This window comes from Perna viridis, chromosome 4 (assembly GCF_037379345.1).
Source record: "Perna viridis isolate PV_CMFRI_1.1 ecotype Kerala chromosome 4, ASM3737934v1, whole genome shotgun sequence".
Classification (NCBI taxonomy): domain Eukaryota; kingdom Metazoa; phylum Mollusca; class Bivalvia; order Mytilida; family Mytilidae; genus Perna; species Perna viridis.
The window spans coordinates 28,060,644-28,080,391 of record NC_142448.1 but is presented as its reverse complement, the minus strand read 5'-3'; the positions used below and the strand labels follow the sequence as shown (position 1 = coordinate 28,080,391).

The following is a 19,748-nucleotide window of genomic DNA, read 5'->3' as shown; positions in this document are numbered from 1 at the left end:
TAATATTTTGGCATTTAATTTTTTTCACACGTTTGTAAATTTGACTTGAGCATGGCGTTAGTATCCAATTGAACTATACCATCACTTTGTCGTCGTAAACTTCTTTCTATTTTTCCTTTATTAATCATCCATAAAAAAAAACAAAAAAAATTTGATGAGCTCCACAAAAGTTACTATTGAAAGAGTAATCAAGGGAACCAAGGTTACAGCGCTAATCAAAAGGGTGTAATCCAGGCACAAAAACCAGACTGGACAACAGATACACACATCAAAGAACATTAAGTAAATCATACATACAAAGTAACAAAACCAAATGAGCAACTCGGACTCCACTAAAACTGGGAGGATGGAGCGGGTGCACCGGTAGGGTACGCGTCCTCTGCTTTTTTAGAAAGACCCGCCTAGTTGCCCATAAAAAGTCAAGACCTTGGTAGACGAATGAGGAAAGGAAAACTATGACACGTTGAAAAAATCAGTTTTCATGGCGCAGATGGAAACACCATAACGATCCACAAGTGCATGATGATGACCATAAAACTTTTGTAGTGATGATCTGGTAGCAACATAACCCTGCTCCACAAGCCTATTTGTTGAAACGTCTTTGTTCGTCGAATTCTGAGAGTTAATACTTATGAGGAAAAAGCATATTGTTTGAGAATTTTGCTTTAAAGTTCAACATACATAATTACGAATGGAAAAGCAATTTGATTGAACCATAAAGAGGAAATAAAAAATATTTTCGCGATGATTTTTTTTTAAACTTGTGCAAGCTATCATCAGGCAGAGATGTTTAAATAATCTTAACAACATAAACACAATTTTCAGATTTTTCTTAATTGTGAAGAATATGTAAAATTATTGATTTTTTAAAGGACACTTTGGTCGAAATATTTTAAACAAATCCTATATTACACGGTAAAAAAGGTTTTCCCCTGAGAAATTTTATTGATGCATTTTGAAAATTCCGCAAGATATTATTAGATAAAAAACAGAGCTTACCATCGACATCTAAATATGTGTTTACTTCCTCATTAGATTCGTTTTGCAGGAAATGCAATCAATAAAAATATATACCACTTTCCATTACAAATGACAATGATCATGGAATTAAGAGTGGTTTTCTGTCTATAGGCTCATGCATGACTGGTAAGACATACAGATCGGAATTATGTACTTATGATCAGCCAGGTTTAACCCAGATTAGCTTAAATGACCCGGATCGTTTTTATTAGTAATGTGAACGCCTTAATTGGAGGCAATGCCGATTAGTTTATTGTGATGCGAATGGGAACAAATTATGCTGCTACTCGCTGGCTGACCTATTCCTTCACTCTTGACTGACTGATATGATCCTCAAGAAGGAACATTGTATTTTCAGGTCCTTTGATCTCAGTTTCCACTATATGGACGATGCATTATCTTTAAACAATTTTACAATCGGGATTTTTATACATCATATCTACCCCAAAGAACTTGAGATAAAGGACACTACAGACAGTGTGATGTCAAATCAATATGTTGATTAGAGATGATGGTAAAGGAAATGTTAAAGACAAACGCGATGACTTCTTATTCCGTTAGTTATCTTTCCTATTATCTGGGACATCATCCCTTTAGCACATGCGTATGAAGGTTTTATATCACATTCATACTTAGTATCAGAACTGTTACGCCGACTTTTTGTACCGTGCTCGACTTCTCACAATTAGACTTCAAGAATAAGTTTATGCTGCTAAAAGACTGAGGTCTTCACTACAGATAATTTATTGTCGTCATAATGAACTCGTGGTTCCATACGATGTATCCATCTACACCATGAGAACCAATTTCTTCACCGTTTCAAAGTTTTTTTCTTCTCTCGCCTACTCTTCTAAATTCTATGAGAAATTCGGCTGGTGTGCAAAAGAAGGGGAAACTTACCCTACCGGTGCACCTGCTCTCAGTTTTGGGTGGCGTCAAAGTTGCTCATTTGCTTTTGTTGTTTTGTGCGTGCTATTTCATGTCCTTTGATGTGTTTATCTGTTTGCCCTAGCTGTTCTTTATTTTTTTATTATATTCTTTTAACTTTTGCCCCAAATCTGTGTTACCTTGATGACTTTAAAAAAAATATTTCGTTGATTCAGAATTAGACTTCACCAATATTTTAAACATCTATTATCAACAAAGGGGAAATTCCAAAAGGGGAACTAGATGAACAAATGCATACAGGAAGTATTAACATGGATTAACTGCGGTTCGTTTGCGAACGGGGTATATATCTCCTATATGCATTTGATGAATGAGAGGAAAACTACGTGTTTATCTTTTAACTTTTTCTTTCATCAGTTACAGATGGATTAAGTTGTTATACCGGAAAGACAATGTTCTTCCATTTTCATTTTCATATATCTAGACATAATATGTGAAATTTTATTTTTATTTCAAGAATTATAACATGGGCAAAATAAAACAAACAGTTTGTATTATTTTAACGCCAATCTCCTTCTCCAAGAAATGCTTTAATATTTCAATCTCAGTGTGGTACAATTAATGTTGTTCACTGTCATGTATTAAGACTTTTGAAACACCATGCAAAATCATTTGAAATTTTGGAAATGTTCTAAACTGTTATAGGATGAAAAGAACAACGTTCAGAAATATATAAATCACTGTTCCATGGATTTGTTTTGTTTTGTTTTGTTTTGTTTTTTTTTTTGTTTTTTTGTCTTTTATAATTTACTTATCTGTGACACTCATTTCCAATTACAAAACGTTCGACAACTTTTGTATCATTTTCATATAATGCTGTTGCAAAAAGGAGTAGGCTATTTTAAGAAAAAGTAGCAATACAAAAAGTACAAGCAAGGGGTATTTCATGGACAAAACAAGCATGGGAATACTGTAAGACAACAGTCAAAGAACAATAGTTTTTTTTGCGAGAATGAACAGTTTCTGTCTGTTGTTCATTAAATGACAAGACAGATCCGATGAAAAGGTAACAAAACCATAAAGAAGGGAGGTAATTTTCAAATAAGAAACATGCACTCTATATTGATAACTCATGCCAAAATGACAACCGTGTTTGTATTAGCCATTTACCTTGTTTGAAAAAAAATGAGTGAATAACTCTCGATTAACTGGAATGGCTACTGTGTTACTATTTGTGACAGGTGAGATGCCCATAGGAAAATCTAATTTGTCGCATTTGTCATGCGGTTTAGTTGAAAGTTGTATTTTTTAGTTGAAAGTTGTATATTTGAGATGATGTTTTTTAGTGGTTTAACTGTTGGGGCAGCACCATATTTTTATAGATGGTTTCAGTGTCTCTGAAGGATTAGAATCTATAACAACTGATGTTGATTTTGTACTTATTGAATTTTAAGAACTCCAATTCCAAAAAATGGACCTTACTGCTTCTCTTATTTAGAAAGGAAGAAAGGATGTCCGTGTCCTCCGATTTCCTTTTCTTAAAATTTAATCAATAAGTTGGTCAATTCCTTAAGAAGTAATAATGCTCCGATAACGAGCGTTAATGTTGGTTTCATTAATAAGTAATTGTGAGAATATTTGAAGCTCCTTTGGCTAATGTGTTGACACAATCAATGAGCACAATGTCTACCTTATCTTGCTCATTTGCTTTTGTTACTTTGTATGTATGACTTTAGTTACTTTATGTTCTTTGTTGTGTATGTCTGTTTTTTTCATGTCTGGTCTTTGTCCCTGGATTACATTCTTTTGATTGCCGCTATAACCTTGGTTCCCTTGATTACTCTTATCGTGTCACGAGATATGTTGTATCGATCCGAAAATTTTTTTTCTCAGCCAACTATTCACGGTTAGGTTGGCATTACTCAAAAAGATTAATCTTACCTATCACCTGTTATATTGGCTGTGGTCAGACTTTTGCTATGTCATTTTTGTTTCATTTTTCTTATTCGTCGCTTAATTGTTGTTTCATTGCATTGCCTTTATTTCGTTTCTATTGTGTTTTGATTTGATATTATACCATTTTTGTATTCCATGATTGAATTTTTGAATACAATTTCAAGATAATTTGAAAGTGTCAGATAATTTGGCAGGAACATTATTAATGTAGATATTTCTTCATAGTCAAACCTTTATTTCTTTGACATGATCCACGGAATACGATTCAAATCCATTTCCAGTACAATAAGACCTAGCTCGCCTGTTTTTCTAATAACTACTGGTCATGCCACAAGCATGTTGACAAAAGGTATATATAGACTATTATGTTTAACACAAGTCTTGATAGCAAACGTTGTACCCCAAAGGACTCTAAGCCTATCATGTTTTAGAGATAGATTGATATAACAAGAAATAAGTATAATAACTTGTAAGTTGTATTTTTTTATTTATTAATCCTTCACAAGTACACCTGTATTTGAGATAAAAGTTCCATTAATAATATGAAATGGACTACTACTTTACAGACCATGAATGCTGTCTTAACGAAACTTGTTTTGAAATTAAGGTTTAGTTAAGTTAGTCAAGTTGTGTTTAGTTCCCAAAGAATCATACCTCTTCACATAAGTTTCATTTTAAACAACATCAATGTTCTAATACGTTACTGGTTTAGACAGATTTCAGGATTATTTCGGGTTTGATTAAGATATCTTTCATTGTGTAAATCAATAGCAGGACTAAGGATTGTGAAGTGAAATATATAGCATCGTGCGATTTCAAACATTTTTTCAAAACAAATAAAGTTCGGTTTAATTCTTATGATGAAATATTACAATTACATATGTTTCTATAATTTTATTCATTCCCTATCATAGATAAATATAAAAAGAAGTCGACAACACACAGGGATCAATAAAAGTAATTGATTGTGAGCATGGCCTATATAAATAGTTCTAAGATATGTTTCGTCGACTCAAAAAACTTAACGTGTAAATGGTATTGGCGTATTTAAATAATAAGCATAGTAAATTTATTTGCTCAACTTTGACGACATAACCTTGCAAACACCCAAGATTGTTATATAGATGATGTGCTTAACTCCCCTTAACAGTGCACGATATTAACTAGTGCACGATAATAAACACTTTGATTTGTATTGTTCTTAAACAGCGTAATTATGTTATTTATTTCCTTTTTATCATGTTACAATAAAAAAAGTTCATGGTATTTTAATATTTGATGATTGGCAGTGGGACTCTGAGACAGATGATATTTTTGACAATTTTTTTTCGTTTTTTTTTTACTTAGGTTAGGGAAAGGGTCATTCTTTGAGCAACATGTAGATAATAGTAAAAGTGAAAAGTAGTTATTTTGAAGGAAATGCTCGACGTACATAGCCACTTGTGTTTTTCGTAATATTGATCACTAAACATAAGATTTATTGTCGAAATAATGTAACAAATAATATTTGTTTATCCAAAAAACCTATAGTGCAATTCCAGTACTCATAATAATTATAGTAGATTATTGAGGGTTATGATATTTCACTTAAATAATCATTAATATATTACCCATTACAGACGAAACTGAATGAACTAATGGTATATCGCTGGGAGTGGATAATAGGTCAAATATGACAACAGATTGGGTTCCGACAACAGAATTATCTACTTCTAAAAATAAAGAGAACACCACTGATTTATCTCATTCTGGCACATCAATCTCCAGTACAACAGATACTATCATTTCTTATTCAACTGCAAACATTACCGCCATGCTAAACGTCACAGAAAATTATACTAAAGATGATACATTTAATATACGATTTCTGGTTGGTAGGTTGAGTGATTTTAAGGAAAAATCAAGGATTTTGAAAGCAAAACCTACTTTATCAAGTGTCAAAAATACTGATCGCGAAACAACGACCAACATTTATCAGTATCGATTATTTTCCAAGAAAACGTCCCACTCAAATAATGAACTGACATATCATACTTTGTTGTGAAAATCAAATTATGGGCCTTGTTTTGTTTAAGTGATCAGAATTTCATGTGACAGCCAATATAGAATTTACATTTTTCTTTTGTATTTATCTGAAAAATTAATAAGAATATCTTGTCTGTATTTTAAATGATTTCACTGATTTGTTTTAAGGTTTAACACTTGTGATTTGTACCTTTGTGGTTCTGATTGCCGTTCTAGCAATAGGTCTCTTTCGACAAACACGGTATGTATAATATGTGATTCGAATTTTAATAAATATAAGATTAAATTTAGTTTTGTTTTAAAGATTTTTTTTTTCTTATCAACTACTTTTGAACTTGCATAAATGGTAACGTTGATAAAACATAGGTATAAACAATATTTCACATGTTCGAATATTTTGAACTATATCTTTACTTAAATTGTTTTAAGCCAGTTGATTGACTTTTTCTCTGTTCTGCAAGATGCGGTACTTTCAATATACTTACTTGGCACAATGGCGCCAAATAATTCTTGATATGATAGGATTACCCTACCAATAAGGCTTTGATGTTCACATAACCAACTTTTTGACAGTTTCTTAAATAAGGCTTTGATGTTTACATAACCAACTTTTGGACAGTTTCTTAAATAAGGCTTTGATGTTCACATAACCAACTTTTGGACAGGTTCTTAAATAAGGCTTTGATGTTTACATAACCAACTTTTGGACAGTTTCTTAAATAAGGCTTTAATGTTCACATAACCAACTTTTGGACAAGTTCTTAAATAAGGCTTTGATGTTTACATAACCAACTTTTGAACAGTTAAGTATTGCAACAAAAGTTTTGCTTCTTCGAGTTTTTTTCCGTTTAGTGCTTTGAATATGAAAAAAAATGTAAAACCTGAAATTAGAATGGATCTTTGTTTAATCCCTTATACATCTTTAAATGGAACATTTAATATGTCAAAGTCAAACTGGAGTGTAGATTTCTTTGTTAATTTAAACAAAACAAGAAAAAAAAGACAAAGTATGTGTTGAATTGTAATGTTATTCCCCTTCGCTGTTTATTTCGTTAAATGACTTTCTATGTACTAGATGTCCTATTTTTGTAGGATTAGGTACGAAATAAGAAAACAACGGTAATGAAATGTTCAGTGTAAGTATTTCTAAGAATCAGGCAAAATCTAATCGATCTCATAATAGCATTTCACTCAAGGATGCTTCTTATATTTGAAAACACAAATATTTGATCTCTGCATCACTGAATTTTCTCAGACATTTATTTAATAGAATGTTAGAAAAATGATATGTTTTGACAATGTTATCTGCCCTTGTTCATTAAGATTGCATTTCAATGCAATTACATCTCAATATATTGCCTTTTTACCTTGCTTTTGGTGGTATAAATAGTCTAATGAAACTATAAAAATAGTGCGTTTTTATATCATGTTTCAACCACTGCCTGATTCTTACAGATACTGACTCTTACTTACTCTATTCAATTAAAACGATTCAAATTAAAGCAACATAGGGTTTTAAAATTTGGCTTGCTTGATTATATTCATAATATATCAATAGAAAAATATTTTAGTTTGAAAGTAAAATTGCAAGTCTATGTTTTAATAATTGTTTTTGTCCTATACCTATCTTTAAATTTATTATGATACCGTATTTGTACAAACCAAGCATTGTCAGATTTGCAGCAGTTCTTACAGAATCGTTTCCTTACTCATTCAATAAAACAATTATATAGTCATTTTTCAGTTAAAGATTCGTCTGCTCTATTCAATGCATACGTATTTTTTCGTAAAGAGTCCTTGTTAATTTTGTAAAATATTCAATAATGAACATAATTATTACTCTTGTTAAAAAAGATTGATTGACAGCACCGTAAAATTCAAATTTTGCAATATGATAAAAGCTTGTTGTTCAAGATGTCCCAATATCACATCAATCGCAATGATAAATAAATGCACTCATTTTGAATTACATTATATCATGTATACAATGATTACCACAAGAAACAATATAAAGTCATTGATTGCGTTTATCAAAAAATCTCAAGGCTTTCGTATGCATATTTAATCAGTCTTGAGGAGCACTGCAACAAAAGTTATATGAATATAACAAAATATATCAAACCCCCACCCCCCCCCAAAAAAAACCCCAAAAAACAACAAAAAACAACAACAACAACAAAATTATCTTATATTATATTTTGTACTCTGTTCACAGTTGCTTATTTTTATCAATTAGGAATGATAGGATTACCCTACAAATTGAAGATAATGAAGAAAAGGAAACCCTCACCGAATGTAAGTCGACAACAGAAAATTCAAAAGACAAAGTAACTCCACACTCCAATGTCGAACCACCAGCTAATAGCATGCATTCGAAATCAGCACCCAATAATAATAGTGGATATCATCCCCTAGATTTCACACACCGTTCAGACAATAAGCAGACATATGTGTCAGACGAAGGGTACGTCAGACCAAGAGCTAACACTGTTAGTATATTTGATCAACCATGGGATGCTGGGACCTCAAAAATAAACAAACTATTCTCGCAATTCAGATTGAGTGTATATAATAGTGCCAAAAACGTCAGAAATTCAATCTCAAAAGGAAATATGAACCAAGGAATCCCCACTCGATCGGAAAATGTAAAACCTTCCAATGATTGGCAACCCCCATTTTTAGGAAAGCACAATTTTGCAGATAAACAAAGATCGGAAATGGTTGATACTCATGCTATTGAAAGTGACGAAGATGAAAATAGTTCTGGGACAAGTCATGATGGTCTATTCCCGGTTCCCCCATATTCTGAAAGACTGAAAGTGAAATATGATAATATTTACAGTGAACCAATTGATCAAAGAATATCGTTCCGAACCAGACTCAGTATCTTGAGAAGTAAACCTATCAAAATGCCATTTGGATTTCAACTTGACCTGACACGTAATTCTAAAGACAGCTCAATAATACGAGCAAAGTCAAGAATTCATTCAATGACTACGTCCATTGATAAAACTGATGAGACTATGTGTTAATGCCCAACTTAAAACGGTGTTTGAGCTATCACAAAATTATATGGATGCGTTTCGTTTGTCATTCATTTTGTCTTCAAGACCTCATAGGACTGTAAACTATATCACATTTTAAAGGCATCTAGAAGTTACTCACTAAACAGGCACAGAAAGTAAAAAAAATCTCAAAGTTTAACGCTTTCATAATTGTTTTAAAAATTAAAATATTGTGACGCTGTGCAAATGAAAGTTAGTACTCACTGTTGATTTGTGTGAGCACTCTTCAATTGTAAATACGTCATGCATTTGTGTATTGTGTTTTTTTTATAGTTCATTGCTCCAGTTTAAGTTGGAATTCTCATTAAATGTGTATAATATACAGGCAGTAGTGTAGTTGGTTAAAATATAATGATCTTCATGAAAGTATGAGATTATAGTTCTAGCACGCTCAAACCATCGTTACATTAACTATTAATCGATTACATAAAATTACATGATCGTGGTGATGTTTTGATCGACTCTTACAGCTAGTTGAAAAGGACCAGTTCCAATTCCAATACAAATCTTGGTAGGCTACTAAGTAGTTTATATAGCTCTCTAGGTAGAAATCTACCCTACATTATACCAATGTGTCTTACTTAACTACCACAGAACACCCGTGTGATCTATTGGACACTGTCTTTTAAGTTTGAATAGCTGTCAATTATGATGAACTTAACCTCTAAAGGTCAAGTAAATACAACTCACTGAAGCCATTTAGATCATTGTTCATTTGTTTACTGGTACTTTTTCAAGTTAATATTTTAGGTCAACTCATATTACATTCACTGTCTAATAATGATACTAGTATTTACAATCACTTCAAAACATTTCTTAAACATTTTTTTAAACTGCTTAATATTGAGCAGGTCTTTAGAGCGACTGGTGCATGCATTTATATTGCTAACTGAAAACATGGCCATTTTGCAAGAGTGTAATGAATGTTAACATAACTTTTAAGCTTTTAAAACTACTTCAGCTAGAAATAATCACAGTTTAACAATGTATGAGCATCAAATTCTTGCTAAAAAAGTTTCAGCATTCAGTTCAATTAAGTAATTGAAATTAAAAATTAGGCTTGGTCTATGAATATTTTAATACAATGAACAGTGTTATCCAATCAGAAACAAGTAAACCACTTGTATATAGAGTACATGCTACCCAAACATAGTGGTGAAGGCATGATATAAAAGATATGGTCATCATAATTGACAGCTATTCAAAATTAAAAGGCAGTGTCCAAAAGATCACATAGATGTTCTGAAGTAATTAAGTAGGACATATTGATATAATGTAGGGCAGATTTCTACTTAGAGAGCTATTTAAATTACTCACTAGCCTACATAAATTAGTATTGGAAATGGAACTGGTCCTTTTCAATTAGCAGAAATTAGTCTAGTGTGTTTAAAAAGTTTAGTGACAAATGAATATATAATAAAAAAAAAACATTGATTTTTTTTTCTCTCAATGAAACAGCATTAACAATTTAAAGATTCACCGTTAGAGTAATTGGGTCCCTTTTCATTTCAATAAGATTATGTTTTGTCACCTAACTTTCTTCTTGCCGATACACATTTCAATTTAAATCCACCGATGTAGAACTTGAGGTAAATGAAAACACGTACGCGCCACCATATTCTGTCTTCGATTTGGAATTTGACAAAAAGTGAAGCTTATGATTAAGTTTTAGGACAAACGAGACGGTTTGACATTATAATTATCTATTATCAGTCATCAATATCAGTCGTGTTAGGTTAAGGGGTGTAACTCAATATCTATATTTGTTCCATAGATTTTGACATCATTGTTGGTCGTTTTTTTTTTCCTGTTTTTTTGTTTTTTGTTTTTGTTTTTTGTTTTGTTTTTGTTTTGTTCATTTATCTTTGTACTATGTTTTCATGAGGAAATGCAATAAGAATTTATTAAAGCTCAGCAGTGTTTTTCTGTTATCAGGATAGTGTATATGCCATTTAAACATTTTAACAACTGTAAGTCGTTAATTCCATTTAAAGAATAAAGTATTGATTACATATAACAGAACTATTTGTGTTTGACTATCTATACTTATAAATAATACAGTAACAAAAATGACCGTGCTAGAGTGAGAAATAAATTTTCTATGATAAGAAATACAAAGTTAAACATGAAAAATCTCGAATGAAGATTTTACATTTTGTATTTTCGCAAATGTCGAAAATCGAACTAAGTGTTTGATCGAAATTTTAGTAACAGAAAAGTCTAACATTGAAATATTCTCATGAACACCGACACTTCAAGTAATGTTTAATAACTAGAAACTTAAACACATCTACTAAAATGTTGTTTTTGTCTTATTTCCTTTCAATTTATAGTAACCGTGTTAGCATACATTAAAGGCAATGTTTCTGAGTAAAACACACAAATGTTACAAATTCATTCCATTTCGCACTACAAACTTTGAACTATAGTATATAAAAATAGTACTAAAAAGGGAATATCGAGTATCTTTAGTATTGCTTAGGTATTGGGAATGCCTTTGCATTTATATGTGAACTCTCTTACTCCTGGCATATAAAAAATGCTAAACTTAGGAAGTTCCGAAAAGTGAAAATTTGTATTCCTTTTGATTGATATTTACACTTCATCAGTGATTGTCACATGATTTCCGTTTGGGTTTTTTCTTGTATGATGGTAATTTGGTCATTGTCCCCGGACTCCGTGAATCTAATCGTGTACTGTTATGACAAGATAATAATATTTGCATTGATAGCAGCAATAAGGTAAATAGTTTTTTTTCTAGAAATGCTATAAAGTATGAAATATTGCATTTACATCATATCAAATCAGTATGAAATCAAGTTATACAAAAACTTTCCGTGTGTTTATAGTGGTCATGGCATTTGATTACCTAAAAGGAACAGTCGGCAGCATTATTTGTTTCTTCAAGGATTGCAAAGTAGTAATATGCTGAAAGAGGCATAAAAAATAGCTACAAATATAATTTCTGGATTGTAATTTTGTTTCCAAACTATTTAAATTCGATTTATATCTTACCTCACACAATTTTTCTTTGACTCTTTTTCTGCACTCACAATTAATGCAATAGCAAACACATGTTATATATAATTGAAATATCAATTTAAAACATAAATATTCTTGTAATATCATATTGTGCGCACATGCCATTTATTTATCAAAATAGTTTTGCGTACGTTAACTGACATGTTGAATATCATACGAATAATGAAACGAAAATTAGAATTTTTTTTATATACTTGATGAATGTGCTCCTCATAAAAATAATAAGACTTTTGTACGTAATTATTGTATTTTGACTATTTAAAAAATGCAGAGTGCTCAAATAAAACACGTTCATGTACATATTGATAATTTTGTGCCAATAAATTAAAATAATGAGCACACAGTAACTAAATATTTAAAGACAAACTAAAAGCAGTTAATTTGATACGACAAAAACTTCTTTAATCAATATACAAAGTGCACACGAGCACACTAAGACTGTAGTAATCATAAACCATGTGTGAAACGTGTACAATAGCCTGTTATATACTTTTCGAAATGAAATAATAACAACCAATAAAAGGTAATATATACCAACAGGTTCAATATCGAAATATATAATCTACACAAAAAACATTACCCATACGATAAAACAACAGACCCAATTACACTTTTTCAGTTTGGGTGAGTATTGTTCAAACACAATTCCCAATTTTTCGAGTGTTGACTCAGATTGGAGTTATACAATGATGTATTATTGTTAATTTTTTTCAAGTTAAAACAAAAAAAAAAGAAACTTCTAAGCAGTATACAGCAGCTGGTTCATACAAATGTCATATATTGTTTTTTTTTCATATTTAGCCAAATACAGCTATCATCGACCCAATATGAAGGTCTATGGACATAATACGGGGTTCAATACGAAAACACTCGTTCTATTACCCTAATGCTAACAAACGGAAGTTCGTATGACATACCTTGTATCAACACAAGATGAAAAGAAAATATGTTGTAGATTCAAAGATTGAAATTTCAGCAAATTTATTTCAATGGTTTGTCAAATACCTTGAAGCTCAACTTCTGGAACAGGGCTATGATGCTACAAGATTGAATTCATCACTACAGAAGTTTTATGGTCGTCATCATGAACTCGTGGATCGTTATGATGTATCCATCAGCACCATGAAAACTGATTTATTCAACGGGTCATAGTTTGCCTTTCCTCGTTTGTCTACCCCGGACTTGACTCTTTATGAGAAACTCGGTGGGTGTTTCTAGAAAAACAGAGGACGCTTACCCTACCGGTGCACCTGGTCCATGCTCCCAGTTTTTAGTGGAGTCCGAGTTGCTCATTTACTTTTGTTACTTTGTATGTATGATTTTAGTTACTTTATGTTCTTTGTTGTGTGTGTCTGTTTTCCATGTCTGGTCTTTCTCCCTGTATTACATTCTTTTGATTACCGCTATAACCTTGATTCCCTTGATTACTCTTCCAAAGGGTAACGTATTAAAATCAAGTTAATTTGACCACGATTTTTTTTTTGAAATTTGAAATTTGAAATTATTTGAAATTCAAATAACAAGGAAAATGAAATATCAATCAAATTCATTACTGTTCTAAACATGACTTTTCGTTAAGACAAAAAAATTTCTACATCATCTGTATTGATGACATTGGATAGTTTTATAGAACCATACATTGTATATGTCACCACGGTGAGAGCATGGCTTTAAACTTATTAATACCCTTATCAGTTGTTGATTTATTTTACATTACATTAAATAAGCCACTCTTATTTAACGTATGTTTACCTTCCTATAGAAAACAAACTGTCTAACATTCTGTGAGATTAAATGGAGAAGACCTTCTAAAAATACAAAATTATTCTTAAATTTCTTTACAGTAATCATAAGTTGTCTATGATGTGGTCTTTTTATCTACTTCGTACACGGCTTGATATTTGCGATATCACACCATGAAAGATATGATATGAACTAGTGATATGTACACTTTGGCGTTGGGATTGGTTGTTGTGTGATTGTGTATCGTTTTCTATAAAACCTGATAGGCCAAAAGCGACGTTGTGATGTGTGATGTTTCTAATGTTGTTCTCCCGACACGTTGTTTGTGACTTCGTCCACGGATGATCACTTGATTTCCGCCATGACAGATGCCGAATATCAAGCAGCAAACCAATTCGAAAGAATTACGAGGAAAAAATTAATAACTTGTCAAATACAAATATCGCAAAATATATACTCTCTTTACTGAATTTCTTGCCGAGGCTCATTTGTTATTACGTCAAATTCAAATAACCTGAGTTGATATTTTGGGACATTCAACTTTCACTCATTATGAAACTTATAATCAATCAATTCATATTTCTAACGGTATATTTTTTCACAATGTGGAATCGTTAACATGTCTTAAGCATTCATATGAATTCTGTATGTTGGTGTATTGTAATCGTACCAGTGACCTTAGGTTAGTATTTGTGTTTGTTCGTTAGTATTCTTTTGATTTTTTCAATGTCATAGCGACAACAAATGGCATAGAGTCATGGGCATCAAAAGAGGCAATGACTACGCTTACACGCAATTCAGTGTCAACAGCCTTTTTATCTGTAAAAAGAAATTGACAATAAAAGTGTGTTCTACAAGAAGATGGTTTTGAAATCAAGATTATACTAGGTGGGCAATAATCAAATATGTCAATAACTTTATTTATATCACTGAATTATGTATTTATATATTCACATGGAAGAATTATTTACAGGCACACTCACTTATATAAGGAATATATAATTGATAGCGGAGATAATAAAAAGAAGAAAGTGGAATTGTAACTAATTCTACTATAGTAATAAAGAAACTATTGCCTATTGTCTAAAGAACATTGCAGAAATCTGAAACAAATGATACCAAATTGATGTTATTGACGATTGTTATGTTTGCTTGTTTGTTTTATTTTGATTCCCTTTGAATATATGTATTTAAATGTTTAGATTGACATGTACTTGTTTGTTTTTGTTGCTGTATATTGATGTTATTGTCTGGAATTTAAGAGCTAAATAAGTTTTTTCTTTAATATTGGTATGAAGGAAGATTATAACCGACATTGCCACAACACGTGTATTGTATTGTTTATTATTTTTTGTTCATAAGTACTTTTTTTATTATTTATATATATTATTTTTTTCTGGGTTCACTATAAGCCACGTGTTCAGTCATTAACCTGATTTTTTTCTTGTGTTTTTTTTTATCTATATTACGAAAAAGACAGTATGTTAAGTTCTCCAGTTATTCAAATGGCTTGACAATACACTTGCAACTATGTATATATAATTAATCATTTTTTTTCAATTTTGTAAGGTCATCCTAAGATAAACAGTTATAAAATTCATAATATGTGGAATCTACCATGTATAGCAATGTAGAATATAATACTAAAATTCATTTTAAAAACTTTATATAATACAATTATAACTGTTGGACAATTATTTCAATTCCAGCAAAGTTAGTGAGTTTGAATGATCTATTTAGGCTGGATTACCGTAGACATAGCGACATTTTGAGGTATTTTAGGACGGCAAATCTTGAAGAAGAAAAGTTGTAGAGAATTACATGCAATATGAAAGAGTAATCAAGGGAATCAAGATTCTACCGGAAACGTTATTCAGGGATTCAGACAAAAAAGGAAAACTGACACACACAAACCTTGAACTTGAATAAACACATACAAAGAAACAAGAGTTATTGCGCAACTCGGACTCCGTTAAAAGCTGGGAGTATGAACAATGTGTACCGATAGAATAACTTTTGGTGGAGATTGATACGCCGTGACGATTCGAAATTATGAAGACGACCATTTCACTTCGGTAGTGATGTAATATCTATTTTGTCAAATTCATTTTGTACTTGACTTGATAAATGGTCGGATTAGTTTTTTTTTGGAAATCTTGTTATCACACTTATTCAATCTTGAAGCATTATAACCCTGTTCCAGAAGCTATAACTATTTGTAAAAAGTCTAGTGCGATACAAAAATTCAGCATATTTACAAGCAAACTCGGTCATAACGTTTGAATATTTGAAATCCCCGACGCAGGTGCTGAAGAGATGTTGCCGCAGATGACAAGAAAGTTGACAATACGGAAGAAAAAGTCATAGCGTCTGCTGTAAAGTTTGGTTAATAGTTTTCCTTTCCCATCGATCTCTAAGTGAAGGTCAAGATATGAGGCTGACTTCACAGTATCCGTAGTATTCTGTATCTCAACTTTTTTGGGATAATGCAATGTTTTAAATCATCAAAACTAATTCGAAGGATTCAACTTAACAATATATATTCTTTTGGAAAACAAGAATACTTACAGTAATGATTGTCATCCACAATTTTTGAGAAATTATTATTCTGTAGATAATCAGAACTAAATTAAGGAGCTTGAAGCACAATATTTTTTTTAAAAAAGGTGCAATTTGATAAACAAAAAAATCGTATATTCAGAAAAAAGGAGTGCAACGAATTAGAGTAATCAAGGGAACTAAGGTTTCGACAGAAATCAAAAGAATGTAATCCAGGGACAAACAGCAGAATGAAAAAAAAAAAAAACAGACACTCAACAAATAACATAAAATAATCCAAATTATGCATACACAGTAACATAGGTAAATGAGCACTAAAAATTGAGAGAATGGACCAGGTGCACTAGTAGGGTAAGCGTCCTATGCTCTTCTAGAAACACCCTCCGAGTTCCTCATAAAAAAGTCATGTCCAGGGTAGACGAAAGAGGAAAGAAAAACTATGACATGTTGAACAAATCAGTTTTAATGGTGCAGTTGGATACACCGTAACAAACCATGAGTTCATGGCGACGACCATAACACTTAGATGTTGTAGTAACAAAACCCAGTTCCAGAAGCCTAAATGTAAGAAGTCTAGCGTGATACAAAAAGTCTGTGAAGTTACGGAAAGCTCTGGCAGAAAGTATGAGTTGTGATATGAAAACTCCATACGCAGGTGTTGAAGAGATGTTGCCACAGGTGAAAGGGAAGTTGACAAATCTAAATGAAAAATCATCACGTTTGTCGTAAAGTTTGGTCAATAGTTTTTCTTGACAAAATCTAAGTGTAGGTCAAGATATGAGGCTGACTTCAGAGCGTCTGTAGTATCATTTATCTCAATTTCTTTGGGAAAGATATTTAGAATCTTGAAGTACAATGTCTCTAAGAAGGCTTTGATCAATACATTTGTTTTATTTATTAGGCCGGTATTGAATATGGGGCCATTGTCTGGTATAACTGTACATTATATGAATCGAATTTACTTGAGAGTGTTCAAGTGGAGGCATTATAAGTAGTCTTCCAATAAATTCCTCAAAAACAAATTTAAAGATGTATGAGGAACTCGGATTGGAACCTTTATACAAGCGCCGTGACAAAACACATGCTAAATTTGATGAATAAGATGGTTAATAGCATTGGTCCAGAATATTAATCGAATATTATAAGACCTTAGAATATGAACATACACGACTATTATCTTAGACATCAATAATGATAACATGCGTTTGCCTGTCTGTAACACTATGGCTTATTCTAACAGCTTCATACCTTCAACTATACGACTTTTAACCAGCTTTCTACATTGACAAAACATAGCCTGTCTGTTTATGTTTTCAAAAAGAAGCAAAATTCAGTCAGCCATAAATGCTTCAACATAGATAACGGATGGAAAATATATGGCTCTGTCAGTAGAGGTGTAAAGCTAGCAACCTGAACCTTTACTTGCAGCTTCATCACTTGACTGACAGTCCAATCTGTCCTCAAGATGAAGACACGGTCGAAGATAACAATCACTTTTTCATGGTTTGTCCATACCGTCAACTTCGGAGGTTATCACTGAAGAATGTCTGAATGGAACTACAGATTGACTTTAATTGATAAAACATACTATATGGTAATTAACTCCTGACAAATAACAATAATGTTAAGATGGTGTTGGCTGTTCAAATTCATATCAAGAATACTAAACGATTTTGGTAGTACAAAATTATATGGTGCTGATGGTAGTTTTGTTGACAGACTTATGTATATATATTTACTTCCTACTTTGTTAAATAAAAATATTATTATGAGAAGAAATCTAGAAACACTTTTCAAGAATTGTGATTTAATTTGATGATTGAAAATGAAAATTTTAAATTCTTTCTATTTGATTTTTGATTGAGTGTAAAAATAACCATTTTTGACGATACATCATTTTGGCTAACGTATTTTCACTAATGTTTACACATTTCATTTTCCAAAAGCACAATTTTACTTTATTTTTTAAAGAAAACCATCGAAACAATTTATAATGATTTTTTTTCAATATTCCATCGGAAATAGAATTATCTTTCTTTAAACGCATTCTTTTACATATGATATTTTGTATTGTACATATCACCATGTAATTAATGTTGCCTTGTATTGAGAGGTATGTACATATGCCTAGCCTGCTTTCCATTCCTATTCATAATAATTTATGAATAAAATATGTTTAAACTATATTGCCATTCTTTCGCAGTGAAATGATGTCATTATAAAGTTATATATTATCTACAGATAGTTTTTTAAATTATCTTATTTTTATTCTCCAAAACAAGATGGTAACAAGCAGTAGCGTCGACAGTTCAGGATTTATCTATTAATATAATAATATGAATTCAATATATAGAATATTTAAAATGTCAAGGGCAAACAAAACTGAATGTACTGGAGCGAAAATTTTCAATTCCATTTATAAAGACATATATAAACGTCTCAGAATGTGACGACTCTATTCGCTATAATGCTTTCTCGGATAAATTGATTCAGGGAAGATAATGCAGCATAGAAAGGTCTGAAAAATTCCCAACGATATTTGCGAACTCGCTCCCCTGTGACATCTATGGCAACACTGCCTCAAAAGGCCAGCGCACCAGACCACTCGGCCTGTTAGGTTTTATTAAAATATAGCTTTCGCTGGCCGGGTCTTTCCTGTTTGTAGGATTATTCTATGCCAGTAACTTATCAAACCATATATGGTAGTACGGGACAGCTCACCTAGGTGTTGTTATGTAGGATAGGGGATCAAATTAACGAAACAAGTCACAACAAATCAATATTATACAAACGTCTGAGAATGTGACGACTCACTCTTTTCCATACACTACTTCCTTCGATCAACTTCAGGAAAGAAAACGTAAGCATAGCAGGGTCTACAAAATTCCCAACGATCTTATAACTGTCAAATTTACGAAGCAAATTTTTTGGTGGTTCCCTCCGCGGGACTCGAATTCGTACTGCTATGACATCTATGGCAACATCGTCTGCACAGAATCCAGCGCCCTAGACCACTCGGCCACCTAGGCTATATTACAATATAACTTTCGCTGGCCGTGTCATTCCTCCTCGTAGGATTAATCTGGGGCTGTAACGTAGTACAGCGTGTATCGTATACAGCTCATCTAGGTGTTGTTATGTAGGTTAGAGGATCAAATTAACGATACATGCCAAAACAAATCCAAACATAAAGTTCTATAAATGTTTTAAATATATCAAAGAGATTTCCATTCGTTCGCGTAAAGTTGATCGATTTTAGAATCACGACCGAATATACAAACTATGCTTTGTGTTGAGAGATAATAAAATCACCGGATTTTAATTATGTAAAATTGTCGGAAAATCATTTTGTGAATCATTGTTTTAAGATCAGAATTAAAGGCCGTTACTTTTACTAACATATATCTGACGAGTTTCGTTGAACATTACGTCGATGATCATTGACGATTA

The 19,748-nt window shown here is 31.9% G+C and overlaps 1 protein-coding gene across 1 annotated transcript; it reads left to right on the top strand.

Moving 5' to 3' along the window:
* The first annotated feature begins 1,059 nt into the window (after positions 1-1,059).
* LOC148619595 (uncharacterized) lies at positions 1,060-10,212 on the top strand. The gene is made up of 4 exons (XM_088579686.1): positions 1,060-1,146; positions 5,484-5,738; positions 6,058-6,130; positions 8,126-10,212. The coding sequence occupies exons 2-4, from the start codon at positions 5,537-5,539 to the stop codon at positions 8,919-8,921; spliced, it is 1,071 nt and encodes a 356-aa protein (XP_088435812.1). The 5' UTR covers positions 1,060-1,146; positions 5,484-5,536; the 3' UTR covers positions 8,922-10,212.
* Positions 10,213-19,748: the final 9,536 nt, after the last annotated feature.

Excerpts from the sequence above, each read along its gene's own strand:
- LOC148619595 (XM_088579686.1), top strand. The coding sequence starts at position 5,537 with ATGACAACAGATTGGGTTCCGACAACAGAATTATCTACTTCTAAAAAT. Across the intron at positions 5,739-6,057 it reads TAATATACGATTTCTGGTTG|GTTTAACACTTGTGATTTGT; the intron begins GTAGGTTGAGTG and ends ATTTGTTTTAAG. Across the intron at positions 6,131-8,125 it reads GGTCTCTTTCGACAAACACG|GAATGATAGGATTACCCTAC; the intron begins GTATGTATAATA and ends TTTATCAATTAG.